The following is a 19,646-nucleotide window of genomic DNA, read 5'->3' on the forward strand; positions in this document are numbered from 1 at the left end:
ACACAAAATGAACCCAAACTTATTAAAGAACACAAAACCCATTCCCAGCCATATCCTGGCAATATCTTTGTGCAACCCCTTGAACGTATTTCCCTTCCAATTTACTGGAGAGGTATTCAAGTTCACCCCATTTTTCGATCGAGCTATCGCACTAAGTCATAGACTGCCACAGGTTTCTAACCAGTATGACTTGCGAGGTTATTCAGCACATAATACTACATTCGCACGTCATTTCCCACATTGACAAAAAATCTTCATTCAACAACCGGCAGCATTTTTGTTTTGCACTTCCATGTGAAATGCGAGTTCTGGAATTAACAACTGATCTGCACTTATACCTAGACGTTTCGTTTGACGTCCATTTCCGCTACCCAGACTTACTGAACACCTTTGATTGTGTTCCACAGCAGCAACTAATGCTGTCCTAGCTTACCCTTGTCTCCCGTGTCTTTGGCTGGATTGGCTACGTCCTCGCAGGGCGCTGCTCATTCGGACACCACAAAACCCATGGCCGGGCTTATGAAGGGCTTTCATGGGCCTTCTCCTTATGGAATTATTTGTTACTCATCTTTCCAGTGGTATTTCTTTTCATGTGCGTCTCTTCGGAAACGACTGCGTCGTTTACCATCGCATACGTTCAGTCCAAAGCAAGACCGTGCTACAAAAAGACAGAGATTTAATTGAGACTTGGTACACTGATTTTTCAATGATGCTCAACTTTAGAAAACGTAAGCTCATGCAAATAACGCATGAAAATTAAATTCTTAGCTGCCCCTGCTCCTCTAAACCAACACTCATAGCACAATGTCACCCACATCTTTACGTGCGCTTCACTATAACAGATAAATTTGCTTGGTCTGAACACATCCAGAAATTAGGAGCTAACATATCAAAGTCATTTGGATATATAGGATCAATCCTTATGCTGATCCCTCTCTAATACCTAGCATACGAAGTTTTCTTCAATCGATGCTTGAGGGCGCTTGCGAGATTTGTACTCATCAATTTATTTACCAGAACAGAACGAGTTTAAAAGTGTGCAGTCCGTTTCACCAGATTGACACGCAATCATCTGCATACCATTACTCGAACGAGATGGTTTATCGGACACAAAACATTACATTACTGCTGAAGGATCACTATACCTTTCCTGTTTCATAAGCTGTAGTTTTACTTCGATGATTTACGTTGAAAACTTCTTATCACCCTTACTCGCATATCACGACGACTCATGTGCTGCGTATAATTTAGACTGTTCGGCTAGCAACGTTAACAAACACTTTTACCATTACCTATTCAAAAAGAAAGAAATGTACTACATCGATCTCTCACATAATTCAATCTGCTGAAATTGTAGCATCAACTATAACAGTTAATTTTATGTCTTAGAACTCATTGCGCTCCACTTAAGTTCTGTGTTTTACACCACCTACTTGTTTTACATGCTCATACAGCCATATTTTTAATAATGTTCGTTTCCTCATCATGCCCCCCCCCCTATATATTAGGCCAAAGGGAGTCTTCGAAATGTCATTCGAAATGATGTGATCAAAACCCTGATAATTACATTGCTCAGTTAATTTTATAACTGCCCTAAATTTAACGCTAACTAATTTCTCTTCACTAATTTCACCTTTGTTATTCTAAATATATACATCCATAATTTTTATTGGATGACCGATACGATAAAAAAAATGAAAGCTTCGGCATTTTTACCTTGAACTAGGATGCCATTTCTTATTGGGTGGTTGTCAAGGCGCACCGCCAAACGTCAACATCGCAGTAATTGTATTCAAAGCAAAACAGCTTCTGTAATGCCAGAAACGTGACATAACTTGTTCTCTTCCAATTTTTAATAAATATACCTAATTTTCATTGTGCACTTAATCATTAATTCACCCATTGGATCAGCGCACCGATTAGCTATTCAGGAGACTGAATTAAGAATATCATAATTGTAGATAGGTTTATGATAATATCTTCATTATTAAAGCACTACGTTACGCTGTTGAAAATGAGTGCGAAGTGCCTGAACGAAAATACTTCAAATGCCAAAATAGTGTTCAACGCCATGACGCTATGTTCTCGAAATTCCTTCATGGCTTCACAGCATACGTCCTAAAGCAACCTGAACATAAGGGTTTGGTCCCATTTTACGTTCATAACTTTGTCAGAGAGAAAACAGCCCAAAATACATTTTCTACACCCTCCCCACGTGTAGGGTAGCAAACTCAGTCTGGCTAATCTCCCTGCCTTTCCTTCTTCCCTTCTCTCTCTCTCTCTATCAAAGTATCCCCGAGAATAAAGAAATGTCAAGAGAGCATGGCCCATGGAGGTTTTATATTTTGAACACGTGGACAAAAATAACACCAATAACTGTGTAGTGTGTTTATTCTTTGCAGCTACTAATTGAAGAAGACTATGCCTCATCGAGCCGGACCGACGGATACAAATAAGAAGCAGCATTCTGTGTAAAAAAAAAAACAGAAGAAAAAAAGACGTGCACGAATGTCAGTCTCTTGGACTCGCGATTACAACCGTATTCACCGGAAATTCAAGTACAGCAAGAATGTACGCCAGGCCACCTTCAGGCGCTCGCGCCTTTTACGTAAAGGGCAACTTGAGGCGCCTTACCGCACGGCACTGTGGTTATGTAAGATTCGAAAGGAAAGAAAACAGCGCGAAACAAAACGGCTTGCGATTAGGCGTGACGCGTACGCAACAGGTAGACAGGCGTTGCCGGCCTGAGCATAAAAGCTAGCTGCTCTCAGGAAGAGGCCGCCAGTCGTTCTCCCTGAATTCCTGCACCGCTCGGTTTACGGCAGCCCTCTGACTACTCGGTCGATATCCAGAACATTCGCAATGTTTCCAACGGTGAGAGAAATCTTCAATCATTTATTTTTCTTCATTTCATTACTTATTTTGACACTCAACTTCTAAGTTGGTATTGGTAGACGTAGCATTGATAAAACATAAAACGACACTTTAGCAACTAACTACAGGACAAAGCAGAAGAAAATGCGAAGTGAAACAATCAGGTGCCATAATATTACTAAGGGCCAAACAATGAAACCCTCCTTTCCTCAATAAGGAAGCCTTCATTGCGGTGAGGCTACCTTATGTCACTCTGAAAGCTTCCTTACTGAGGCGCCCTCGGTGAAGGCTTCCTTGGTACTTCCTCAGCATAAGGAGCGAAACAATGAAACCCTCCTTTCCTCACTAAGGAAGCCTTCATTGCGGTGAGGCTACCTTATGTCACTCTGAAAGCTTCCTTACTGAGGGGCCCTCGGTGAAGGCTTCCTTGGTGCTTCCTCAGCGTAAGGTAGCTACAAAGCTACCTTCATGCGTCCTTACGCCGCTCCTGGCCCTGAACGAGCGCTTCACCTCACTGCTTAACCACGCGGCATTCGCTTGCGCATGCGCACTGTCACCCACCTGCGGAGAAGCGCGAGCACGGTACGTCTTGCCAGGCATGTTCGTTTCAGTCACGCGTGCGGCATGAAAGCATTGCTAGGCGTTGCTAGGCGTTGCAGGACGCCGGCGTGCCAGCGTTGCTGGAGCACATCAAGTTTTGCAATGTAATTCGCAACTTTTTTTAAACTTTAGTAAACAAACTAGAAGAAAGCGTTCACGCTTCTCTATATTAGCTATTCAATGTAAATATTGTGCGACGATACAACATTTTTTAATAGAATAATGGTGTTTGCGGAAAGATTTGAAGAGATAATCTCGAACCCAGGCACGCGGCAACCGCTCCTTAGGTGAGGACGGGTGAAGGGAGCTTTCAGAGTACGCTTGCTTCCTCCATGGGTCCTTCGCTGTAAGGAGGCCTCACGTAAGGTTAGGAAGCGCTCGAAGGAAAGGAACGTTTTATTGTTTGGGCCACGCTACCTTCATGCGTCCTTACGCCGCTCCTGGCCCTGAACGAGCGCTTCGCCTCACTGCCTAACCACGTGACGTTTGCTTGCGCATGCGCACTGTCGCCCACCTGCGGAGAAGCGCGAGCACGGTACGTCTTGCCAGGCATGTTCGTTTCAGTGACGCGTGCGGCATGAAAGCATTGCTAGGCGTTGCTAGGCGTTGCAAAACGCCGGCGTGCCAGCGTTGCTGGAGCACATCAAGTTTTGCACTGCAATGCGCTACTTCTTTAGGTTTAGTAAACAAAACTAGAAAAAAGCGTCCGCGCTTCTTTATATCAGCTCATCAACTTAAATATTGTGCGACTAAACAACCTTTTTTATTGAATAGTGGTGTTCTGGTGTTCGCCTAAAGCTTTTAAGAGATAATCTCGAACCCAGGCATGGCGGCAACCGCTCTTTACGTGAGGACGGGTGAAGGGAGCTTTCAGAGTATGCTTGCTTCCTCCATCGGTCCTTCGCTGTAAGGAGGCCTCACGTAAGGTTAGGAAGCGCTCGAAGGAAAGGAACATTTCATTGTTTGGGCCTTAATCTTATCAAGGGACACACTCCTTATCGGGAGGATGATTGCCAAGCATGTTTTAGAACTAGCTTAGTAGCAAGTTACTGGCAGCTGCGGGTAATATAATTAATTGTTTACCGGTCCTTGTAAAAACAACTCAACTTGATAGTATATATGCGTGATGTTCAGTTAAGTTCAGTATGTAATATTGCACAGTTCCAGTACGCCAAGCAAAAGTTAATAGCAGTAATCTATACGGTCTTTCTGCAACCACGTACAACTCTCAAGGTCATGTAGTACAAAAGATGCGAAGGAAAACAAATCAGCAAAAAAATTGACTTTTTCTGGTCGCTTTGCCTTTCTTCTCACGGGGTGTGTGCGAACGGCAAATTTCGAGATGGAATCGAATACGATTCGAGTGGTGTCAGCAGCGAATCGAGTCGGATATTGAATCATTGTTGAAACGTTTCGGAATAGTCAGCAGTCGTTTTGATAATTAAAGTCAAACGATGTTCACGTTCTATAGCATTTCCAATGCTTTAGCAAGCTTCACATTAGAAAGGTCACATTAAAAAGCGTTGTTTGCTATGAGCGCTAACGGAGCATTATGGACGAATAAGCAGTCTGCCTAGGCAAGACACTGCGGTGCGTGGGAATGATGGTGGTTTAGCCAGAAAATTTTCGCTCTCCGAATGTTGTACTGCTTACTACGTCACGCAACTTCCTGCGTTTTATGTCGAATATTTCGAGCCATGTGAATGTTAGCACCCTATTGTTCCAATATTATGATTGATTGCGCGCAGGTTGAGTTTTAGGATATTCGAAACCATTTCGAGAAATAATCGCATTCACGAATACTGTTTGTTTCAAAAACTGAATCGAATTCGACAGCATTCGAGTTGTTATTCGTAAGCTTTGAATATTCCGTACCGTGAGTTATATTTCTTTTGCACTGCACACCTCGACAGATGTGCGCCAACCAGATCATCGTTGCACTTTGTTACTCACTCTCAATTTCGCGAATGGCTAATGAGTAAGTTGGAGGAAATCACTTTTCCAGTTGCTCGTCCGAGCAGTCCTCTAATTTTGTTTATATTTTTAATCTGTTGAATCATCATTTAAGCGACAAAAAGGAATTTTTTCGAGTGTAACACTTTCCTCTAGTTTATTCCTGTCAGCTTAAAAAAACTCAGTGCCCTTCCACTCTGTGATGAAGGATGGCCAGTGAAGCTGTGTGTGCGGGCCCCTTAATGGCGAACTGCACCTCCACCGTGGGTCGGTCCCAACGTTACTAGACTAGCTTCAGTTTTAAAACTCGGCGCCGTTGCGCGGAACCGCCACCTGCCCGCGCCTTTGTGGCGCTGCAGTCGCGCCCGGCATCACTTCCTCACTAGCCGGCTACGCGGGCAGGCCGGACTAAGCACTCGGTGCAGCGTTGGTGCATTCTGTGGTTCGTTGTTGACAGCGAATTTCAGCAAGCATGTCATCCGTGGAACTGTAGCCTTCGCCTAGTTTCTTAAGAATATCAGCAGACGATGCCGAAATGCTGCGTGCCTGGCTGCATAGGCCGCTATTGGAACGAAGTCGCCAGTTCGGCGCATCACTTTTTCTGTGCTCTCAGCAATGCGACGCTTCACTCGGCGTCGAACAAAGCGATTCCTCGTGCCGACCGCGAACGTTTTGCGAAATCCACGGCACGTGCTCGTGCCACTGCTCCCGCGTTCGTCGTCATCTTCCACAGCTGGCTGCGTGGCCGTTCATCTTTCCACCGTAGAATTTCACTTCACTTCTTGTTATATCGTGCATAATAAATCAGTACGACAGGAATGGAGACATTACTCATCCTCTGCATTTATTCTATCTTCTTTTTCCTCTCCCTTGGGCGGCTCCAAGCGCGCGCCTTCTCATGGCGCTGCGATAGGCAGCGACGCCTTATATAACATATCCCCTCGTGAAAAAAAAAAATAAAAATGGTCCGTTACTTCCTGATGTAGTCGTGCAGCTTCTTTGGTGTCTTCTTGTTGCGGGCGCTTCTCCTCACGCGTTCTTCGCATCTTGGCAAATTAGCTGAAGCTTGTTGCGTGTGCCCTGCAGCACGTGGTTCAGGAATCAGGGGTGCATTATCTGCGCGTGATGTGCCAGGTTGTGACGGATGGCTTACAGCCGCACTAGTTGAGTGATCGGATGCCGGTGACCAGTTCATGACAGCCGTGGTACCTAATTTCATTTTGCTGATAGCTTCAGGGTGAACGGCCGCTAATTTTGAAGCATTCCACACCCGCCCATCTTCCAAGAGGTAGGAGGCGGGTCCGCGCTTTCCAATAATTTTCTTGGGCGCAGAAAACTGTGAAGATAACTTCCCCTGGAGTGCAGGTAGTTTAACCCGCACGTAGTCACCAACGGCGAAGTTGGGTTCCTTGGCACCGCGTTTTTGATCGGTGTAGCGCTTCGACGTCATTTGCTTGTTCTTGATGCGTTCTCTCAACAGCTGTAGTGCCTTTGAAGGGTCATTGGTGAAACATTTGTCAGGGAATCCCACAATGTCAAGTCTGGTGCGAGGTTGGCGTCCGTGAAGAAGAATAGCGGGTGCAGCACCAGTAGTCGCATGAGGCGTACAGCGATATATTTGTAGGTAATCAAACATCGCTGTTCTTATCTCACGACGTTCTAACAGGGCTAATTGAGTATAGGACTTTAATACCCTGTTAAATCTTTCCACTAAACCGTTAGCTTGCGGGTAATACACTGAAGAGTTGTAATAGGTGATTCCGCGCTCTGTGAGAAAATCTTGAAAATTCGCTGAAGAAAATTGCGGTCCATGATCAGATACGATCCCACGTGGATATCCTTCTCTCGCGAAAAGTTCAAGTAGGAATTTGGTCACTGTAGACGTGGTCGCATCGCGTACGAAAGTCACCTCTGGCCACTTGCTGTAGTAATCAATAAGCGTAATGGCAAATCGACAGTCTGTTGGAGCTTGCGTGAAAGGTCCCACAATGTCGATAGCAACTTTGTCCCAGGCTCTCTCAGGAAGAGTGACGGGTTGCATTGGGGCTGCAGAAGTATGTGCTGATTTGTCACATGACTGGCAGGCTACACATGTGCGTACAAGTTCTTCAATGTGATTATCCATGCACGGCCACCAATATGACTCCCTAAGACGAGCTTTGGTACGACTAATTCCTGGGTGTGACTCATGCGCCAGATCCATAAGACGGCGGGTCAAAGCTGAAGGCACGACAATCCTGTCACCCCGGCAAAGAATGTCGCTAACAACAGAGAGTTCAGATCGCACGTGAAAGTAAGGTAGCAGCTCTTTTGACAAGGATTTCTTGTCAGGCCAAGAAGTAGTGTTAAACTGCTTAACTTGAGAGATAGCCTGATCGGCGGCACTTGCTTCTCGAAGCTCCTGCATGGTAACTACTGGGGACAAGAGACATATAAATTCTTCTTCGGGTGCATCATGGATGAAACTCTGTACGGGCAGCCGGGAGAGTGCGTCAGCCACGACGTTTTCGCTACCCTTCCTGTATTCCATGATGTAGTTGTAGCACAGCAACCGGGATGACCAGCGCGCAATCCTTAAAGGACGGTGACCTGTGCCTTTCGTTGAGAGGAGCGTCACCAAAGCAGCGTGGTCTGTCCGCAAGATGAAAGGTCATCCCCACAGGTAAACGTGCCAGTGCTCGCGGGCCCAGACGCAGGCAAGGGCCTCACGTTCACCGACGGAGTACTTCCGTTCATGCGGTTGAAGAGTGCGTGAGGCGAACGCGGCAGTCTGCAGTGATGTTCCGTTATCCTGCTGCAGTACAGCACCTAATCCATATCCCGAGGCATCAGTTGTAACGTACACGGGTAATTGAGGATCAAAAAGGTGAAGAACTTCACAAGATGTTATCAACGTTTTGAGCTGTTCCAAGCCGGTTTGGGCTGCCGCAGTCCAAGCGAAAGGCGCGTTTCCGCGAAGCAAAGCACGCATTGGCTCCACAACATCAGAAAAATGCAGGATGAACTTCGAGTAGAAGCCTGCGAGTCCCAGCAGCGAGCGAAGTTCATTAATATTTGTAGGTGGTGGTGCCTTGGTTATCGCCTCGATAGATGACATCAGTGGGAATAAGCCTTTGGCGCTGACAACATGGCCTAGGAAAGTCAACTCTGTGACGTCGAAAACACATTTATAGTTGAGCCTGAGGCCAGCGTCAGAGAGCCGTTTCAAAACAGTGCGCAAATTGACCAAGTGATCCTCTCTGGAGCGTCCGTACACGATTATGTCGTCAATGTAAAACAAGACACCTTTGCATCCTTGGAGGATCATATGCATCATCTTCTGAAACGCTGACGGTGCCGATGCCAGTCCAAAGCACACCCTCTTAAAGCGAAATAGTCCGTCGTGGGTTATAAACGTCGTAAGATCACGACTCTCTGGACTTAGTGGTAACTGATGGTATGCAGAAGCTAAATCTAGCTTGGAGAATCGCTGTGCACCAGCCAAGCTGTTCAAAAGTTCCTCAGTTTGTGGCAGGGGAAAACTGTCCACTACTATAGATTTGTTTGGCTCTCGTAGGTCTACGCACATGCGAATCGAGCCATCCTTTTTTCTGGCTACGACAATTGGCGAGACCCACTCTGAAGAATCGACGTGCTCAATGATGTCCTGGGCTTCTAATTTTTGTACTTCTGCCGAGACTTGCTCACGAATGACGAGTGGGAGTCGTCTCAGTTTGCTGGCCACTGGTTGAACAGATGCGCGAACTCGGACCTTGTGAGTGAAACCTCTGACAGTTCCTAGCTGCTTTTCAAACAAGTGCTCGAACTCGGAACGTAATTCAGGAGGGAGCACAGGAGTTTCTTGCGTCGTTAGCAGACACCTGAGAGGTGACCCTTGAATCTTCATATCCAGAGCCGCGATGCCATCTATACCAAGAATGGTTGTTCCTCCCGACACAACGTACAGAAGGACAGAAGTGCATCGGCCATGAAATGAAACTGGAGCAATGAAACATCCTTTTATAGGAATTGCTGACTTAGAATAATCGAGGAGCTGGACGGACGTTGATGTCAGGGGAAATACAGTATCGAAATGGCGTCGGTAAAGCCCTTCGGCTAGGATTGAAACTGATGATCCAGTGTCAATCAGGAACGACACGGAAATTCCTTCAATTTCCAAAACTGCATAAATTCCCTTCTTACGACTCCAGATGTGACAAACACTTATGTGATCGTCCGTGTCAGCTGTATCTGCGTCGCCTTCCGTGACATGCTGAATTTTCTTTTCAGACTTTCGGGAAGACTTGCACAACTTTTCCAGATGGCCAGTCTTTCCACATCTGCGACACTTAAGAGTCTTAGCTTTGCAGTGAGGGCTATTCGCCAGATGGTCCAAAGAACCACAACGATAACATTCTTGCTCTTTCAGAGCTCGACGACTTTCAGTTGGCGTCGTATAGCATGTGCACGTGCCACAGTGCTTTTCTCTCATATTTGAAGTGTTTGTGTTTTTAACGTGATGCACTTGTGCTTCATGTCGTGCAAGTTCTCCCGCTTCTCTAGTCGCCTGATCATGCTGTCTCGCAATGGTGGGGGCCCGGGAAAGCGTAAGAGAATCTTCCAGTAAAAGACGTTCACGCAAGTATTCGCTAGTAGTTTTTTCTATAAGCTGGTCGCGCATCATGTCGTCCGCCAAGTCACCGAAGTTGCACGCTGCTACGAGACCTCGTAGCGCGATGACGTAATCGAGCGCAGTCTCACCAGGGGCTTGTGCACGTCGACGGAAACGGTGACGCGCTGCGGTGACATTGACAGAGCTCTTGTAGTGACTTTCAAGTGTCGCAACAGCGCAGTCGAACTCATCTGGGGCAGGAGTCGTCAACGGCCCTCCGGTGGCGCTCGAAGCCAAAAAGCACGGGTCGTCCTCCGACGTGAGGGTCTGGAAGATGCGTTGGCCTTCCAAGCCCAAGCAGTTGAGCAGAATCGCCTTCCGACGCATGGCAGGTAGGTCGGAGGCGCCCGACGCCACCATGTAGTTCCTGAACGCTTGAATCTATTGCTCCCATGGGATGACTGGGTCTCCAGGTGATGACAGGAACGGGGGTGGCGGTTGTAGCCCCGAAATACTCATCGTAGAGGATGATATGCAGCAATCGACGGCACAGATGAAGGGCAAGCCGGTAGCACATGGGTTGTTAAATCCTCGTCGCCAATTATGTTATATCGTGCATATTAAATCAGTACGACAGGAATGGAGACATTACTCATCCTCTGCATTTATTCTATCTTCTTTTTCCTCTCCCTTAGGCGGCTCCAAGCGCGCGCCTTCTCATGGCGCTGCGGTAGGCAGCGACGCCTTATATAACACTTCTGTCGTCGTAATGGGGAGGCCGCGTTTACGGGGGTATGAGCCATTGCTTAAGGAAGTATGAGCCACTCATGGTCTTACGTAACAGAAAGATTTAATTTTGAAGAAATCATTTCGACGAATCGCAAGCGGCAAATCGCAGGCGAAGGCTGCTAACCACGCCGCCGAGCAAACTCGAGACATCGAACGCAAGCGACAACTGCGGACTGCGGGCATACCGTCAGTGACGTCGTTCTCTCCATCGCAGCCGATTGTGTGTGTAACCTCATGACTGAGAAATACTTTAATGAACCCTCGGGATTAACCCAGTGATAAACACAGGGGCCGCACGTTTCAGCTCCGCTGATTAAGCATCTTCCCGGAATGAAAAATACAACTTATTTATTTATTTATTTATTTATTTATTTATTTATTTATTTATTTGTGGCTTGTGTGCACCAAGACCGACCTCATCTTTCTTTTTGTAGAGCTTCTTTGGGGTGGTGAGAAGCTTCGGTGGGGATGAAGATCATCCTACAATCACGCACTTTGGCCAGATATTCAGGCTGGTGAGCCTAAACTGCGCGAAATGTTAAGACGACAGGAAGAAACACACGAATTTTAGAAACTCAGCTTCTGCGCTTCGCTGTATGCGTTTCTTCCTTTCGTACAGTTTACCCTTCTTTCAGTATTAATGAACTGTCGCGATAAATCATCTTGCTGTAGGTGAATACCGCTTTCTCGTGGTATCACTAATTTGGACAAGGGAGAACGCCAGCGAGCGTGAAACACGCGCAAACTGCCTGTCCGCGCGAGCTCAAGGCTGTGCCGAGGCGTCTGCAGTGGAGCCCGATGGAACAGCGGTGCCACCTGGCGGCTGTCACAGAAGTGGCGACAGCGGCTGTAAGCGCGCGGGCGGGGAGTTTTACAGCCGAAGGTAGTCTAGTAACGTTGGGTCGGTCCGGCATCGCACTATCTTCGTAGTCGGCCCACATATGGAGAGTGCTTCACGCCTGCTTCATCTCCCCCGCGGGTCGGCTCGGTATTGCACCATCTGCGGGAATTTTTTCTACACGCGGACACAATAGTAGGGAAAGTAGCCCTAAAAATCCTCGTTGTAAAACAAACAGCGCAACAGTTGGCGGAGGACTGACAGAAGAAACGAGCAAGAGCGCTTGCGCCTGATTCTTCTGTCAGTTCTGCATCCACTGGTGCGCTCTGCTTACAGCGGATTAGCAACTGGTGCGGTCACACAACTTATACACTTAAACCAATCTTATGTATTTCGTAAAGTGGAAAGTACTTCGTGCAAGTGCCAAGGCTACATAAGAAGCGCACACTTACAGCCGGGGCTAAATTAATGTCCTTCTGTCTACATTAGCGTAGAGTTGGCAAATAGTTATATAAAGTACTAGTTAAAATACACTCATTTATTTACAGGTGTCCATCTTGATCACTTCTTTCTCTTCCTCCACCTGTTCTTGTCTCTTCTGTCTTCTTCTTCTTCGCCGGAACATCACATCCTCCCGGACTTCGGTTTTCATCCCTCCTGGGATGATAGGGTATGACATTTCCCACAGTTGCTATTTCAGTTTTTCCTTCCGCTCCCAAATAGTGTAGCGATTTCAAGATTCCTTGTTGCTTGACGGTCTTTATCACTGTGTAGGGCCCAGAAAATTTGGACTTCGGTCCATCTAAACTCCTCCGGACTAAAACTGTATCTCCAGGCTCTATTACAGGCATCTTTGGGCTATGTCGCAGATCGAAGTGCCTCTTCATTGTTGATCTGTAGCGTGCGAGCTCCTCTTCCGTCTTGCGCCTTTCCTGCAGATCTACTTTCCCAACGATTCCAAGGTCGTAGTCGGCCGGTAGCCAAGTTGCTTCGCCTGATGCAGCAAAGTTAGGCGTGCATCCTAATCCCATGGTATGAGAATGATTGTGGTGCCTGACTGCTGCTTCCAAGGCACACTTCCATCCTCCATGGAAATCATGGTAAATTGCGATGAACGTTTTCAAATCCCGAATGAGCCTCTCAGCTAGGCCGTTTCCTTCTGGATGGTAGGGTGTGGCAAATCTCAGGGCAATTCCTCTATCACGGGCCCATTCTTGAAGCTTCTTACTGCGGAAAGCTGGCCCATTGTCAGAGACCACTACCTTGGTGTTCTTGAACATATTCCGCTCCAGTAACGTCAAAACAGAATTGGCGTCTTCTTTTCCTGGCTTTGCAGCTGCCATGCGTGTGCATTCATCTATTGCGACAAGGAATGCCTGAGTCTTACTGACTCCCTCTCCTCGCTTTTTTAGTTCGGCAAAATCTAGATGAATTACTTCAAATGGGACTTGGGAATGATTAGCGATGACCATTTGATTCCCTCTTGGACGATACTTTGCCTTGTTAATTTGGCACTGGTGACATGTTTGCACGTAGTTCTTCATATCTTCCTTCATATTTTTCCAGATGAATCGACTTTTTATCTTCCAATAAGTTTTCCAGAATCCATCATGCCCTCCTGACTCTGGGCTGTCATGGTACAGCTTCAAAACCTTTTTCACCAAAGTTCCTGGCGCACAAAATTTGCCATTATTGCAAGTCAGGTCTTCGGTGCCTTCCCACAGGCTGCAAACATGTTCATGATCAGATGTTCTCACTTCTGTGATGTGAAGCCTGGAAAGAGCATCTGCGTCAGGAAGCTTATCCCCAGGTCGATGGCTTACATCGAAAGTGAACTGTTGTATTTCACTGATCCAACGTGCCACTCTGCCCTTGGGCTGGGTTAATCCCAAGAGTTAGGTTAACGCTCGGTTGTCAGTGAAAAGCCGGAAATGACGACCCTCTATGTAGCTTCTGAAGTACCGGAGTGCCATCACAACAGCCAGAGCCTCTTTTTCTGTGGTCGTATAATGTTCTTGAGCTTTTGAGAACGTAGAAGAATAATAGCCAATCACCTTGAGCTGGCGTCCTTGCTGTTCCTTTGTGTCTCGTTGATATAGAACGGCCCCTGTACCATATTGTGAAGCGTCCGTACACAGCTCGAAAGGCTTGTTGAAGTCAGGTAGCACAAGCACAGGATCCGACGATATAGCTTCAACAAGGTATTCGTACGCTTTCTCGCACTCTTCACTCCAGATAAATGGCACATCCTTTTGCGTCAGCTTGGTGAGGCATCTTGTCTTTGCAGCGTAATCCTTAATGAACGCACGAAAATGACCGGCGAGTCCGAGGAAAACACGGAGTGAGTGTAGGTCATATGGCTTGACGAGCTTCTTCATCCTTTGTATAGACTCCTCTTTGGTTGTTTTAGTCTTGCCGTCAAAAACTCTTCCTAGAAAGACAACATTTGTCTGAAAAAATTCACTCTTGTTCTTGTTAATCTTTAACTTTGACTTGCTGAGGGCTTCTAACACGCACGAGAGGTGTTTTTCATGTTCTTCTCTTGTACGTGAGTATATGATGATGTCGTCAATGTATACGTTACAAAACTTTCCCAGGAACTCATCAAGAATGCCATTCATCATTTTCTGAAACCAAGCTCCAGAATTCTTCCAACCGAATGGTAAGCGGTTGTACTCGTACACATCGAAAGGTGTTACAAAAGCAGTGTACTGCTTGTAATCTTCTTGTAGTGGCACCTGCCAGTATCCTTTACAGAGGTCGATCCGAGAGAAAACATTTGATCCACCAGTTTCATTGATGATCTCGTCTATTCGGGGCATGGGAAAAGGAAACAAATCAGTCTGGCCGTTGATCTGCCGGTAATCTGTGCAAAGGCGAAATGAGCCATCGTCTTTCGGTACTATAGTGACTGGTGACGCGAAAGTGGATGTTGATGGCCTTATAATACCGGCATTTAGCATTTGCTGCAGTTCGGCCTTTAGCCAGGTCTTTTTCTCGAGGGAAAGACTGTACGGCTTTTTACGCACTACTGTGACGTCACGAAGCTTAAACGGTACCTCGAAGACATCTGCTGCTGGCGGGTACGTCTCAACACAAATAAGTTCGGGAAAATTTGTCAGTATCTCATCAGCATTTCTAACTCTTCGATGGGAATTTTCAATTCCACGCAAGTTAGGCTTAAATGATCCGTCAATAGTCACTTCGTCTCTCCAAGAAATATTCATCTTCAATCGCTTCATATCAGGCCGAGATAAAAGAAACAGGAAATCAGCACCCTGCATGACAAGGGCATCTACTTTTAGGTGATGTCCACCAAATTCAACCTCTACTTCTGCCCAGTGTTGCAACCTTCTAGTTTTTCCATCATAGCTTTGAACACTAACTATTCTTCCTTCATACACCTTGCTCGGTTGGATGATTTCCTGATTTACCAGGCTTACAGATGCTCCAGTATCAACCAGGGAGTCCAGACTTTTTCCATTTACCATCATTTTAACAAATAGGAGATTTGACTTCAGAAGGTATACATTTTCCATCGTGTCACATTGGTCGGACTCGGTATTAAAATATTCTACCGCTTCGCCATGTGCGTCAATGCTCAGTGGTAGAGTACTATGCCTTTTGATGGGACTGTGAATCAGAAAATCACTGGACACATACTTAAGGCAAGCAAGTAAGTCATCCGTGGAGGTTGGACGGTGTACACAAACCTCTCTTTGCGATTCGTTAGTCATGCCTTGAATTATCAGGGGAAGGATTGCAGAGTCCGGTAGATTAGGGTCGGCAATGTAGAGTAAACGTCTCTTCTCGAAAAAATAATCCATGACTGTCCCTTCTCTGTGTCTGAAAGCTAATGCGTCGTCCCATCTGTCAACCGGATTTCGCTCAAAAGCAGAAAGAAAACTATCTTTCCACTTCTGCCATGAATCACGGCATTGACTTGCAATTCGCATGTCCCACCATTTTCTGGCATTGCCAGATAAAAAACGACGCATGTTACACACTTTGTCGTCCAATGACGTCCAGTGGTTTTGCGCACATCCATATTCATAAAATCTGAGCCACAAGTTGGCGGCATTAGACACCCCATCGAAACTATCGGGCTTGAACTCTTCTTGATGTGGTTTCTGTGCTCTTAGTGAGTCGCTAACTGCTTCGAAAATCAGTCGCTGTTGCTCATACTGCGTGGTCTGCTGCTGAAACAGCGCTTGCAACAAGGCGTTATGCGTGTGCTCAGTCTCGTTCTTGGAATCTATCCTTGAATGTCCTGGAAACATAACCTCAAATTCAGACATAGAAGCATCGATTCTTACCACACCTTTCTCAACGAGGGCCGCTTCGTTCAGTTGACTCTTCTCGGCGATGATGTGAAGCAGTTCCGATGAAGTCGCTGATTCCTGAAGAAGCACTGGATCTTCGCCGTCAAGCTGGTAGGTCTTCACGGTCGTCTGCCCATCTGTTCTTCTTGCCAACGTCACTTCAAGCCACATGGTCGGCTGCGCCAAATATAAAGTACTAGTTAAAATACACTCATTTATTTACAGGTGTCCATCTTGATCACTTCTTTCTCTTCCTCCACCTGTTCTTGTCTCTTCTGTCTTCTTCTTCTTCGCCGGAACATCACAAGTTATATACGAGGTGTATTCACCAGACACTACTCGTGCACTAGAGCTCCCATAGGGTCATCGGCCGTGCAAGTGCATTATTCATGTCGCCACTCAATTGTGTATAGAGTGAAAGAAGGAATCGGCCTCATTGAGTGTCAAGGTATGAAACGCACTCTGTGTCTACGCGTATGAGGACATCTTGCCAGCAAAGTGCTCAAGTATCGTTCTTTCTCGCAACGCTAGGTCCAAGTGCTGTTAGTCTGCCTCATCGTTGAAGGTTACGGACTGCACCACCACCCGTCGAATCAGGCTGTATATCCGGCGTCCGGCTTCAGCGCCTACAACACTGCCGCTGCTCCTTACCAAGGATACAACGCCTACACCTACGTAAGTATAGGTCGTCTAGCATTGATTTCACAAGCATGCAGCATTTGAAGAAGGCGCAGCCCGAATCACAATAAGTTTTCCAAACATCTAGGCAATGCGTGGGATCTCAACTAAAAGCCTACAGAAAGGTCTGTAGAAGACTGAGCCGTTCCTTCAGAAGACTGGGCTCGTATTTATGCATAGGGATATCATACAAGCAGTCACAACCTGAATTCAAACTGCGCTAACCAAAGTGGAATAGTACATTCGACATATGACACTAGGAATTCACTATACAATGTGAAGGACGACCTGTGTGTCAATGCAAGTAGTTCCCCACAACAAGCACGAATATAGAGACTGAATTATACATAGGCTTTTATAATTTGCTGGCATAGGTGGCGCCGCAGTGTTTTTTCATACTGATAATTTTCTACATCTGATCATTAATCTTTACGAAGTGATCGTCGTCAGATAAAAGCTCTTTGTAGATTACTGCAATGCATGAGATACCATTTGAATGAGCGCTTGTTTGCAAAGACAGAAGGGCGCTAAGTACATGCTACGTCATATCTTAGAGAACAGTGTCTTTTATAAATATATGCCAACGGCACGCTCCACTTAAACTACTCGTGTGACAAATCCAAATAACCTGTACCTACATTTTCTTTCAAAGTTGAGCTTTTAGGCAGCTCTAAAGAAGCTGGTATCAGCAGCGAAGGTGAGATGTCCATAGTGCCAAATTCCAAAGAATACCAAGCAGTGGATGAAAGGGAATGCGTTCGCGACAAGTAAATCCTTTAGTGCAATGCAGTGCAGAGACAACTTAAATATGGTTCACTCATTTCAACAAGCATGCCTAAAATGACGACACAATGTGTTCACTAATCCTTTCAGAAAGGACTTTTCAATCCACCCCATATAGTATACTATAGCATGTTAAACTCTCTACGTGAACACCACCTCCTGGAATTCAACCTGTGCAGTCAAGAAAAGAGGACTATCCGGAAATATCCCAACAGCTTGTAATTGAGTTATTTCTGGAACATCACACTCTTTAATTTTCGCAAAGAATGTTCCTGGCCCTGCTGGAAATATGCTCGATATTCTGGCTACCCGCAAGGAGCAATATGCCAAACGCGCTCAGCAACGGCTACGCTCACACTGACGCGAGACGCAATGGCTCTTCTGTGTACTTCTTAGTCGTGCTTCTAAGACGCGATGCCACTCAGTAAAGCAAAAATGCAAGGCTCAAGGAATGCTGCTGGCTAGAAGTCACAGAATGAGGCACAGTGACTCTCGCAAAACTTGATATTTTGCAGCTCTCGTTTGTTCAGTATTTGCTTAGTCACATATCAGTCACATATAAGGCACATAATGTAATTTAGCTTCATTTTAGACAATGGCGATACTGCTCACTAGGACTAACACTCCCAGCTCTGAGTTAATCCCGCTCATTTGCTTGAATAGTTCGGACTTTATTTTTTACAATCTCATCAACCATTTTCTTCAAATATGCATTTGCGCAATACCACGTTGTACGCAGTCACACGAAAGCACAAGTACGGTGCAGTCTACAACTTCTGTCTTGTTTATTTCTTTATAGCCACCTCACCCGCACAACTTTGGCTACGACAATGTGGACGAGTACGGCAATCGACAGTTCCGCAGCGCGCAGAGCGACTCTAAAAACACCCAGACCGGTTTGTACGGCTACCGCGACGTGAATGGCTTCTACGGGCGTGTGAACTACATCGCCGATGAGTACGGCTTGCGGGCCACCGTGGACGCCAACGAACCAGCTGCCACTCTTGAAGAGAGCGCCGACGCGGTTTTCAACGTTGCACCAGTGGTCCATCCGGTTCTCTCAGCAGCTGACCGGATTGGTACACCTACAGCTTATACCGTTAGGGTGGCGGCACCTTACAACGCTGGTGGCTACAGTGGTTACGGCAAATACGGATACAACGACAACGCAGGCGCTGCTGGAGCCTACGCATACGCTCCGTTCGGACGTCAAGGAAACACTGCTAGCAGTCCAGCCCTCGGTGGATACACTTACGGCGGCCAACCTCCCTACAGCTTCAGTGCCGCCGGCTACGGTGCGAGCAACCGCCCTGGTGTCCACGGCGCACCTGCCCTTTACGGGAGCTGGTCTTCCAATCATCGTGGCTACCGGCGTCGATAATGCTCTTAGGCCACGTGAGACAAGACAAACGGCAGATGTTGCCGTTGGAACTTTTGCACAGTGCTTGATGTGACAGATTGTAGCAGGGAATATAAAAAATAAAGATATAGTTAAATAACTTCTGCTAAAGACTATTTATTTTCAGCGTGATGCTCTGATTTAGCCTTCAGAAACTGGGGAAAACAGCGGTCTCTCTTTTGACTTCGCGACACGAACCCACGACGAGGCCCGGAGGAATAGCGGTTTACTGTTCTTCTGTAAATTGTTTTATAGAGGTTTTTCGTCATCACCATAATTCGTGAGAACTATGGCCAGTCGTGCATAATTTTTTGTTCCCGACGCGCATCGAATATTAATGCAATATTTCTGCTTCCGAAGTACATCGATGTTGTTGCAGTTTCATCAGAAATATCGATACTTACGTATATGTATCTATTATAATCTTTGCGTTGAGTACCATACAGGTCTGATGAGCCGCCAGGACCGTGTCAGAACAGGGGAAGAAAATGTCCTTAGTGATGGAGCTGCAGGACCCGATGAAATAACAATACAGCTAATCAAACACTTCGGTCGAAAGAACAAGGCACTGCTGACTAAGGATCTTCGGGCAAGTGATTGAAACGAAGAAAATTCTGGTTGGATGGCGTGAAAGCAAAATGAACTTTAGCTACAAAGACAAAGGCGATAAGGATAGGACGAGCTCATGAAGGCCAGTTGCACTGACATCGGTGATAAATAGAATGACAATGTTAGCCATAAAATTGGAACTCTCGAAGTGCTTGGAAAAAATGATGTACTGGGGGAACTATAGAACGGGTTCAGACCAGGCAGACATTA

General features: G+C 46.3%; 1 protein-coding gene across 1 annotated transcript; it reads left to right on the forward strand.

The window, feature by feature from the left end:
- The first annotated feature begins 2,800 nt into the window (after positions 1-2,800).
- Positions 2,801-18,847, forward strand: LOC135900328 (uncharacterized). The gene is made up of 3 exons (XM_065429814.2): positions 2,801-2,874; positions 16,499-16,642; positions 18,228-18,847. The coding sequence occupies exons 1-3, from the start codon at positions 2,863-2,865 to the stop codon at positions 18,807-18,809; spliced, it is 738 nt and encodes a 245-aa protein (XP_065285886.2). The 5' UTR covers positions 2,801-2,862; the 3' UTR covers positions 18,810-18,847.
- The last annotated feature ends 799 nt before the right edge of the window (positions 18,848-19,646 follow it).

This window comes from Dermacentor albipictus, chromosome 1 (genome assembly GCF_038994185.2).
Source record: "Dermacentor albipictus isolate Rhodes 1998 colony chromosome 1, USDA_Dalb.pri_finalv2, whole genome shotgun sequence".
NCBI lineage: Eukaryota > Metazoa > Arthropoda > Arachnida > Ixodida > Ixodidae > Dermacentor > Dermacentor albipictus.

Coding starts and splice junctions, on each gene's coding strand:
- LOC135900328 (XM_065429814.2), top strand. Junction 16,643..18,227: donor GATACAACGCCTACACCTAC/GTAAGTATAGGT, acceptor ATTTCTTTATAG/CCACCTCACCCGCACAACTT.